The 11,556-nt window shown below is 43.9% G+C and overlaps 1 protein-coding gene and 1 long non-coding RNA gene across 2 annotated transcripts in view; one reads left to right on the top strand and one right to left on the bottom strand.

Annotated features, from left to right (window-relative positions):
- Nucleotides 1–2,013: 2,013 nt before the first annotated feature.
- Nucleotides 2,014–11,556, bottom strand: part of LOC106571136 (uncharacterized) — a 30,734-nt gene continuing 21,191 nt past the window's right edge. Inside the window, exon 3 of the long non-coding RNA XR_014380598.1 lies at nt 2,014–2,034. This is a non-coding gene — a long non-coding RNA (uncharacterized LOC106571136). The remainder of the gene's footprint in view (nt 2,035–11,556) is intronic.
- On the top strand, nt 3,295–10,534 carry LOC106571133 (myosin-6). Its single transcript, XM_045695585.2, has one exon. The coding sequence runs from the start codon at nt 3,396–3,398 to the stop codon at nt 9,192–9,194; it is 5,799 nt and encodes a 1,932-aa protein (XP_045551541.1). The 5' UTR covers nt 3,295–3,395; the 3' UTR covers nt 9,195–10,534.

Here is an 11,556-nt window from a genome sequence, read left to right as displayed (position 1 = left end):
TAGGTTATTTTCTCCTGAACCACATGGCCTATCTACTAGAAACGATGGACATCGTGGAAACAGATATAAAGAATATGAAGAAAATATGAATACATTTAGATTTCCAAAATTACCTTTAAATTACAATCATTTCTAAAAAATAAAAAGTTATTTTGGTAAATTACCGGGAGTTTTACAAACCTACACTGCTGTCAATAGATCTGGCAAATGGCAGGCAATGCTTTTTTTATGTCCCTCACAGCCACTAAAGATTAGAAGTTGTTCAACATTTTCTAGAGTCAGAAACAGTGGAATTAAACAGTATGTCCATGTCCTGAAACCATAATTTAATTTGAATCAATTCAACTGTGAAATATGAACTTTGGCTGTCCATGGACATTTAGATGATATCAAATGCACAGGACTTCTTAATGCAGTCTTATGAAGAGAAATGCTATAGCAAAGCGGTTTCAAAAGCCCTATGTGTGACACTCTGTAAAACTTATCTCGGAATTAAGGACGGAGAGTGCTTGAAAGTGTGCAGGAGTGACGTATGGCAAGCTAGTGAGGCACTTTGTGATGATAGGCCTTGTTATCAACATACTCTTCAAGAGTCATTGAGAATTTAAGGCTATGCATGTTCTCAGTTTCTATAATTAGGCATGGCAACATAGCTCAACTCCAATTGTGGCAGCAAGAATATAGGGTTAGTCTGTTCAGAGTTGTGGATTATATAGGATTATATAGTAAACATCTATGTTCAGAGTTGTGGATTATATAGTAAACATCTATGTTCAGAGTTGTGGATTATATAGTAAACATCTATGTTCAGAGTTGTGGATTATATAGTAAACATCTATGTTCAGAGTTGTGGAGTATATGTATATACTGAAGAAAGATATAAACGCAACATGCAAGAATTTCAATGACTCAATGACTTTACTGAGTTACAGTTCATATAAGGAAATCAGTCAATGGAAATACATTTTTTAGGCCCTAATCTATGAATTTCACATGACTGGGAATACAGACATGCATGCATCTGTTGGTCACAGATACCTTAAAAAAAAAGGTAGGGGCGTGGATCAGAAAACCAGTAGGTTGGACCTGGAACACGCTGTCATACACATCGATCCAGAGCATCCCACACATGCTCAATGGGTGACACATCTGTGATGCAGCCCATGGAAGAACTGGGACATTTTCAGCTTCCAAGAATTGTGTACAGATCCTTGCAACATGGGGCTGTGCATTATCATGCTGAAACAAGAGGTGATGTAATGTAATGTAATGTGATGGAGGTGGATGAATGGCACGACAATGGGCCTCAGTATCTCGTCACGGTATCTCTGTGCATTCAAATTGCCATCGATAAAATACAATTGGGTTTGTTGTCCTTAGTTTATGCCTTCCGTTACCATTATCCCGCCGCCACCATGGGGCATTCGGTTCACAACTTTGACATCAGCAAACTGTCGCACACATGACGCCATACACGTGATCTGCGGTTGTGAGGCCGATTGAACGTACTGACAAATTCTCTAAAATGACATTGGAGGCTTACGGTAGAGAAATTAACATTAAATTATCTGGAAACAGCTCTGGTGGACATTCCTGTAGTCAGCATGCCAATTGCACGCTACCTCAAAACTTGAGACATCTGTGGCATTGTTTTGTGTGACAAAGCTGCACATTTTAGAGTGGCCTTTTATTATCCCCAGCACAAGGTGCACCTGTGTAATGATCATGCTGTTTAATCATCTTCTTGATATGCCACACCTGTCAAGTGGATGGATTATCTTGGCAAAGGATAAATGCTCACTGAGAGGGATGTAAACAAGTTTGTGCAAAATATTTGAGACAAATAAGCTTTTTGTGCGTATGGAACATTTCTAGGATTTTTTTATTTCAGCTCTTGAAACATGGGACCAACACTTTACATGTTGCGTGTATATTTTTGTTCAGTGTTGTTCAATCCCATTACTTTTCAAAATACATACACTTTAGCATAGTTGTTTTAGAGGGGCAGTGGTATCGTCATCTAAAATGTGACATCTGTAAAGAAAAAGACAAAAACATAATTTAAAAATACTTCAACATAATTTGTGGCCTTACCAAGTCCTATGTAATGGTGCTTGTTTTAAAAGTCCAATGCAGCCATTTTTATCTGAATATCAAATCCTTTCTGTGTAACAATTAAGTACCCATTTTAAATTAAAATGGTCAAAAATGAACAAAAATATCTTCTTAGCAAAGAGCAATTTCTTAAGCAAGAGTTTTGCTATGACTGTCTGGGAGTGGTCTGAGTGGGGAGCGGAAAACTAGCTGTTATTGGCAAAGAGGTTAGGTAACTATTTAATCGCCTGGTGATGACACCAGGCAGGCCAAAACTCCATCCCACCAAAACAGGCTGAAATTTCACGCTGTCTTTTCAAACAGCTCTTACACTAAAAGGGCATTATCATAATTTTCACAATATCACTATTATTCCAACCTCATAGAGTGGAAATATACATAAAACACAGAACAATCAAGTTTTTGACTGCACTGGGGCTTTAATTCATCACAAACAAACAAAATATAAATAATTTGGTTGTTATGACGCAATTACCTTTTACCATGTAATTGTCCAGTAGATGCTAGGTAACTACCAGACTGCAATATACAGTAGAATGAAACTAAATAACCTCTACACAGTTTGAGAGTCCATACACGACTTACATGCAGACCTGAATCAGTGAAACACCCCATTAAAAAGGCCAGAGTGCCTTTGTGTGCTGTGCTATTTGAAGGGCATTGTTGAGTGGAGATGAGCCGAGACAGCTTGTTTTGTGAGAGCTGTGAGAGGTGTCTATGTCATCTCTTAGATAGGGACCATGGCAAGCAGCCGACCACAGATAAGGAACCAATTCAGCCGAACCACCATGTCATGACTATTCAGCTAAACACAGCAATATCTACTGTCATTTATGATACCTCTCAAAATTGTCCAATTTTGTGTACTACTCTTGCATAATACGGTTGGTTCATAATAACAAATATGAATGGACACCCAATGCTAAAGAGCTACAGTAAACTTTCAGGCTAGGTCTATTAGGCAGAGCTGTGTGGAAAATATTTCAAGGAGGGTGAACGGCAGGAGATAAGCAGAGACATGTCACTTTCCCTAAAATGGATACTAACAGCTAAAGGTCTTGGAAACTGCCCCCAAGGCACTTCTCAGTCTTGGGATAAAATTGGGTTCTTTTTTTGTCATGCCACCAGCTACATCCTAATTTGGCCTTCGGTCCCCCTTTATAAGGATCAGACAGCAGAGATGAGCTCGCAGTTACCCACAGAGTCAACAGAAACAAGATCTTTGCTCTGTGTTCACCCCAACTGATTATCTCTTTGTCTGTGGACCTCCAACAGCAACAATGGGTGACGCTCTCATGGCCGAGTTTGGGAAGGCTGCTCACTTTCTGAGGAAGTCAGACAAGGAGCGCCTGGAAGCCCAGACCAGGGCTTTTGACATCAAGACCGAGTGCTTCGTGGTTGATGACAAAGTAGAATATGTCAAGGGGCAGATCCAAAGCAAAGAGGGGGGAAAGGTGATCGTAAAGAGGGAGGACCAGACTATCGTGACCGTCAAGGAGGTGGACGTCCATCCCCAGAACCCGCCAAAATACGATAAAATCGAAGACATGGCCATGTTCACCTTCCTCCACGAGCCAGCTGTTCTGTTTAACCTCAAAGAGCGTTACGCAGCCTGGATGATCTACACCTACTCAGGGCTGTTCTGTGTGACAGTGAACCCATACAAGTGGCTTCCTGTCTATGACTCTGAGGTGGTGTCTGCCTACAGGGGAAAGAAGAGGACTGAAGCCCCCCCTCACATCTTCTCCATCTCAGATAATGCCTACCAGTATATGCTTACTGATCGGGAGAACCAGTCTGTTCTTATCACAGGAGAATCCGGTGCTGGAAAGACTGTCAACACCAAGAGAGTCATCCAGTACTTTGCCAGCATTGCAGCAGTTAGTGGGGTTAAGAGGGATCCAAGCAAGGGCACCCTGGAAGATCAAATCATCCAGGCTAACCCTGCACTAGAGGCTTTCGGTAATGCAAAAACACTGAGAAATGACAACTCATCACGTTTCGGCAAATTCATCCGTATTCACTTCGGGACCAGTGGGAAACTGTCCTCTGCCGACATAGAGACTTACCTTCTTGAGAAGTCCCGTATCACCTTTCAGCTCAAAGCTGAGAGGAACTACCATATTTTCTTCCAGATATTGTCCAATCAAAAGCCAGAGTTGTTGGACTTGCTGTTAATCACCAACAATCCATATGACTACTCCTACATCTCCCAAGGAGAGGTAACAGTAGCATCCATCAATGATTCTGAGGAACTGATGGCCACTGATAGTGCCTTCGATGTGCTCGGCTTTACTGCAGAGGAAAAACAGGGGGTCTACAAGTTGACAGGTGCCATAATGCACTACGGCAACATGAGGTTCAAACAAAAGCAGCGGGAGGAGCAGGCAGAGCCTGACGGTACAGAGGCTGCTGACAAGTCAGCTTACCTAATGGGGATAAATTCTGCAGATCTGATTAAAGGACTTTGCCATCCCAGAGTCAAGGTTGGCAATGAGTATGTCACCAAAGGTCAAGGTGTAGATCAGGTCTACTATTCCCTCGGTGCATTGGCTAAGTCAGTGTATGAAAAGATGTTCAACTGGATGGTGGTGAGAATCAACCACTCTCTTGACACAAAACAGGCACGCCAGCATTTCATAGGCGTACTGGACATTGCTGGATTTGAGATCTTTGATTTCAACACCTTTGAACAGCTCTGCATCAACTTCACAAATGAGAGACTGCAACAGTTTTTCAATCATCACATGTTTGTGCTCGAGCAAGAGGAGTACAAAAAGGAGGGCATTGACTGGGAGTTCATCGACTTTGGGATGGACTTGCAAGCTTGCATTGACCTCATTGAAAAGCCACTTGGGATCATGTCAATTCTAGAGGAAGAGTGCATGTTCCCCAAGGCCAGTGACCAGACCTTTAAGGCTAAGCTATATGACAACCATTTGGGCAAGAATAGAATGTTTCAGAAGCCAATTCCAGGTAAGGGCAAGGCAGAGGCACACTTTGCCCTGCTCCACTATGCTGGCACTGTTGATTACAATATTTCTGGCTGGCTGGTGAAGAACAAAGATCCATTGAATGAAACAGTGTGTGGTCTTTATGCAAAATCCTCCCTCAAGCTGTTGAGCCATCTTTTTGCCATCATAGCAACGGAGGGAGGTGACAAAGCTGGTGGAAAAGGAGGCAAAAAGAAAGGGTCTGCTTTCCAGACTGTATCTGCACTTCACAGGGAAAACCTAAACAAGCTGATGAGCACCCTGAAAACCACCCATCCCCACTTTGTCCGCTGCTTGATCCCAAATGAGAGCAAAACGCCAGGGACCATGGACAACTGCCTTGTGATGCACCAGCTTCGCTGTAACGGTGTGCTGGAGGGCATTCGAATCTGCAGAAAGGGCTTCCCAAACAGAGTCCTCTATGGCGACTTCAAACAGAGATATAGAATCCTGAATGCATCCGTCATTCCTGAGGGCCAGTTTATTGACTCCAAGAAAGCCGCTGAAAAGCTACTGGGATCATTGGACATTGATCACACTCAGTACCGGTTTGGCAACACCAAGGTCTTCTTCAAAGCAGGCTTGCTGGGTACATTGGAGGAGATGCGAGATGAACAACTCTCCCGCATCATTACAATGATCCAGGCCAACGCAAGAGCCATACTCATGAGGGCAGAGTACCAGAAGCTTGTGGAACGCAGGGATGCTCTAATGGTCATCCAGTGGAACCTTCGTGCCTTTTTAGGGGTTAAGAACTGGCCCTGGATGAAGATGTTCTTCAAAATCAAGCCACTGCTGAAGAGTGCTGAGTCTGACAAGGAGATGGCAAACATAAAGGACGAGTTCACTAAGCTCAAAGAGGCCTTTGAGAAATCTGAAGCAAGACGGAAGGAGCTTGAGGAGAAAGTGGTGAGTATTCTCCAAGAGAAGAACGACCTGCTCCTACAATGCCAGTCTGAGCAGGACACACTAACAGATGCTGAAGAGCGCTGTGAGCAGCTCATAAAAAGTAAGATCCAAATGGAAGCAAAAGTCAAAGAACTGACAGAACGTATGGAGGATGAAGAGGAGATGAATGCAGATCTCACAGCAAAGAAACGCAAGCTGGAGGATGAATGCTCTGAGTTGAAGAAAGATATAGATGACCTTGAGCTGACATTAGCCAAGGTTGAGAAAGAGAAACATGCCACAGAGAACAAGGTGAAGAACCTCACAGAGGAGATGGCTTCCCAGGATGAAAACATTGTGAAGCTGACCAAAGAGAAGAAGGCACTGCAGGAGGCTCATCAGCAGACACTCGATGACCTACAGAGTGAGGAGGACAAAGCCAACACCTTGACCAAAGCTAAAGCTAAGCTGGAGCAACAGGTGGATGACCTTGAGGGCTCCCTGGAACACGAAAAGAAAGTCAGAATGGAGCTTGAGCGCTCCAAGAGAAAGCTTGAGGGAGACCTAAAACTGAACCAAGAGAATTTGATGGATTTGGAGAACGACAAACAGCAGCAAGACGAGAAACTCAAGAAGAAAGAATTTGAGATGAGCAGCCTGACTGTAAAGATTGAGGATGAGCAGGTGGCTGGAGTTCAGCTCCAGAAGAAACTGAAGGAAAGCCAGGCACGAATCGAAGAGCTTGAAGAGGAGTTGGACGCTGAGCGAGCAGCCCGAGCCAAAGTGGAGAAGCAGCGATCTGATCTCTCCCGCGAGCTAGAGGACATAAGTGAGCGTTTGGAGGAAGCGGGAGGGGCCACATCTGTCCAGGTGGAGCTCAACAAGAAGAGGGAGAATGAATTTCTGAAACTTCGTAGGGACCTGGAGGAATCCACGCTTCAACATGAGGCCACTGCTGCATCCTTGAGGAAGAAGCATGCGGACAGTGTGGCCGAACTGGGTGAGCAAATCGACAACCTCCAGCGTGTCAAACAGAAGCTAGAGAAAGAGAAGAGTGAGCTGAAGCTGGAGCTAGACGACCTGTCCTCAAATATGGAGAGTGTGGTAAAGGCCAAATCCAACATGGAGAAGATGTGCCGATCGATGGAAGACAATATGAATGAGAACAAGACCAAGTATGAGGAGGCCCAGAGGTCCCTCAATGACTTCTCCTCACAGAGGGCCAGGCTGCTCACTGAAAATGGAGAGTTGGGACGTCAGTTGGAGGAGAAAGAGTGCCTGATTTCACAACTCACCAGGGGCAAGAGCTCCTACACCCAGCAGGTGGAGGATATGCGCAGGCAGCTCGAGGAGGAGGTCAAGGCGAAGAATTCACTGGCCCATGCTGTGCAATCTTCCCGTCATGACTGTGACCTGCTCAGGGAACAGTTTGAGGAGGAGCAGGAGGCCAAGGCAGAGCTGCAGAGGGCACTATCCAAGGCCAACACTGAAGTGTCCACATGGAGGGCAAGGTATGAGACTGATGGAATCCAGAAAACTGAGGAGCTGGAGGAAGCTAAAAAGAAGTTAGTCCAAAGACTGCAAGAAGCAGAGGAGGCTGTGGAGGCTGTGAACGCAAAGTGTTCCTCCCTCGAAAAGACCAAGAGTCGCCTCCAAAATGAAATTGAGGACCTGATGTTGGATCTTGAAAGATCTAATGCAGCATCTGCAGCTCTGGACAAGAAGCAGAGAACCTTTGACAAAGTCATGGCTGAGTGGAAGCAGAAGTATGAGGAGTCACAGTGTGAGCTTGAAGGTTCCCAGAAGGAGGCTCGGTCTCTCAGCACTGAGCTCTTCAAATTGAAGAATGCCTATGAGGAGTCCTTGGATCACCTGGAGACCATTCAAAGGGAGAATAAGAACCTGCAGGAGGAGATCTCTGACCTTACTGATCAACTTGGTGAGGGAGGAAAAAGCGCCCATGAATTGGAGAAACTTCGGAAGCAGCTGGAGCAAGAGAAAGCAGAGCTCCAGTCAGCACTGGAGGAGGCAGAAGGTTCCCTGGAGCACGAAGAGGGCAAGATCCTTCGGGCACAGCTGGAATTCAACCAGGTGAAGGCGGATATTGAGCGCAAGCTGGCAGAGAAAGATGAGGAAATGGAACAGGTCAAGAGAAACTACCAGCGCATGGTGGAGTCACTGCAGACCTCCCTCGAGTCTGAGACCAGGAGCCGCAACGAGGCCCTGAGAGTCAAGAAGAAGATGGAGGGCGACCTCAACGAGATGGAGATCCAGCTTAGCCAAGCCAACAGACAAGCGGCTGATGCCCAAAAGCAGCTTAAGAGCATCCAGTCATATCTGAAGGATACCCAGCTGCAGCTGGATGACTCTACACATGGGAATGAAGACCTGAAGGAGAACATTGCTCTCTTGGAGCGCAGGAACAATCTGTTCCAAGCGGAGCTGGAGGAACTTCGGGTTGTTCTTGAGCAGACAGAGCGTTGCCGCAAGCTGGCCGAACAGGAGCTCACTGAAGCCACAGAGCGCATGCAGCTCCTGCACTCTCAAAACACAGGCCTCATCAACCAGAAGAAGAAACAAGAGGCTGATCTGCTCCAACTGCAGACCGAGGTGGAGGAAGCAGTACAGGAGAACCGCAATGCTGAAGAGAAGGCCAAGAAGGCCATCACCGATGCAGCCATGATGGCAGAGGAGCTGAAGAAGGAGCAAGACACTAGTGCCCACCTGGAGCGTATGAAGAAGAATATGGAGCAGACCATTAAGGACCTGCAGCACCGTCTGGATGAGGCGGAACAAATCGCAATGAAGGGTGGGAAGAAGCAGCTCCAAAAGCTGGAGTTACGCATTAAGGAGTTGGAGAGCGAGCTGGAGGCGGAGCAGAAGAGGGGCACAGAGTCCATCAAGGGGGTGCGCAAGTACGAGCGGCGCATCAAGGAGCTCACTTACCAGACGACGGAGGATCGCAAGAACATGGCTCGCATCCAGGACCTGGCGGACAAGCTGCAGCTGAAGGTGAAGTCCTACAAGCGCGCCTCCGAGGAGGCAGAGGAACAGGCCAATGCTAACCTGGCCAAGTTCCGCAAGCTGCAGCATGAGCTGGAGGAGGCTGAAGAGCGAGCAGACATCGCCGAGTCCCAGGTGAACAAACTCCGGGCCAAGACCAGGGACGGGTCTGGCAAGAAGGGCTTGGATGAGTGAGGAGGTCCCAACACAGCAATGTCACAGGTGTGTTGATTAGAACAATTACACCTTTTTCTCACAATTGCATTATAGAGCAGAATGTAGGATATGAAGAATATATTCCAGACAATGAGTACATTTTACATGCATACTTATAATTCAATATTACTTCCTTACTTACTCTGATAATCTTAATCGGTATAAGGTCATAAGCTAAGTAAGCATAAACCGATTAAAATACCTAGATTTTTTAAATAATTAGGACATGTAAACGCCTTAATCGGAGTTGTGTATTTGATCTGCTCTCACCAGCAGTGCGAGCCTCCCTCTTCGGCACGAGTGAAGTGAGTTTGGAAAGTATGCATTATAGAAATGATTTTCAGATGCAAACTTTATATGTCTAAACTCAGAATCAAATAGGCTTCCCAAAAAGTATATGATCACTGTGATAAAACGTTTAAGTTGATAGGGTATTTTCTGCATTTTTCAAAGCCTCATCAGGTAGCCTGATTAACAGCTGTCCATGTTAACCGGATTCTAAGGGAAATCGATCTTCTTGCAAAGCATATAAATGTTTTAATCAAGCTATTATAGTAATGAGAGTAATCACAATAATAATATTATTGAATGCATGTACATGTACCTAATTATTTAAGAGGAATAGGCTTCATTAGTTTAAGAATACATACCTAATTGTAATGCCCTAAATCATTTCACTGTGCTACATAAATCACATTGTATTGTAATTACACAATTAAAGTGAAATGTGAATACCATGGTTGGTTATGATGATTACAAAAATGTCTTGCTTAGGGCCTGTGCATGTCTTTACCGCATCGTACACACATGTTTAAACTATACAGGAGAAAGATGCATTGCTGGATTTGTAAGCGTGGCTTCATGTCTAGTAAGTGGTCATGTTGTTTTTGAGGATAGTCTGTAAACCGTAGCGGGGACATGCTGTGTAATATTGTTGATCTAAAGCAGAGAAAAAGGATGGGAAATGTTTTGATGTCAACAAAGATATTTCCTGAAATGATTTTGTCAGATATATAACTCTCAAAACATGAGTTATTGTCAGACTTTCCTTTTAATCTGTTCCAACAGTGTGTCCATTGTCAATGTAACAATGACAAACTGTCTCCACATTTGTAAAGTACATTGGAAATGAATGCTACCAATTGTGCACCATAACATCTTAAATCCTTAAAGGATTAAACTAACAACATTGTATTACAACTATGAAAATGAAGCATTGCTCTGCACTAAAAACTGCCTCCGGCACATTGCTTAATGTATCCCGTGGTTTTTCTAAGGATTATGTAATATGATGAATAAAGTTTGAGGAATGTAAAATACTTGGCAGGTGTATCATACATCAGAATACAGGGGAAACAGGGTAACAGGCCTGTACTCGATCCCAACCCCGCAGCTTCTCATCAAACAAGGGAGAGAGGATCTTCGCCCGACCAGACTGAAACTGTGACTGCAACTGTGCTGGGTTTGGTTTAAAATAATTCATTTTTGTTAAGTAAAATCATACACTAGTTCTACTAAGCTCCGTTTTAGAAAATTGATTATTTCAATATTGTAGTGTCAAAACAGTAGGGTTAAAAAGCACCATAAGCATGATCGCTGAGGCCTGCTTATCTACATAGCCAAAGGCTACACATGCAAATACAGGTACACTCAGTCACACACCGATCCGATCAGAGGTAGCCAAACAAATCTATTGCTCTTGTTTTGGCAGTGTCTGAGGGGGAACTGCGTTATATCCCGCCCTTTTCCTATTAGGGTCATATATCTGTCTCTTTAAAATGAGCTAGTTCATTCCCTACATGTAAATAGATCTATCGTTTTACTGAAACAAACATGAATCAGGGATTGCACAGTATTTCAAATTGTGTAAATTGTATTCTCGCTGATCAGCGACAGCATTTCTTGACCAATACTGACCTCTAGAGGTGTTTACGGGGAATGTTTGTGATTCGTTAAAACTACTGTACAAAGAAAATTAATAACATTAACAACAGCATGTGAAACACATTCATAGTACTCACGGTAAAGACAAACTAACAAAATGTTTAATATAAATGTAATTCTCCTTTAATTCAGACTCTGTATGGAGAAGTGTCATACAACCTACACAGTACACATAGCCTTTTTTCTTCTCCTTTTTTAAACTATTTTCTACATTGTACAATAATAGTGAAAAGTATGAAATTAGTAACCACAAAAAAGTATCCACCGTTTGCCTTGATGACAGCTTTGCATACTCTTGGACATTCTCTCAACCAGCTTCACGAGGTAGTCACCTGGAATGCATTTCAATTAAGAGGTGTGTCTTGTTAAAAGTTCATTTCTGGAATATCTTTCCTTC

Source organism: Salmo salar, chromosome 15 (genome assembly GCF_965601325.2).
Source record: "Salmo salar chromosome 15, fSalSal1, whole genome shotgun sequence".
NCBI classification, from domain to species: domain Eukaryota; kingdom Metazoa; phylum Chordata; class Actinopteri; order Salmoniformes; family Salmonidae; genus Salmo; species Salmo salar.
Note: the sequence above shows the minus strand (reverse complement) of the source record. Positions and strands in the feature narration are given on the sequence as shown.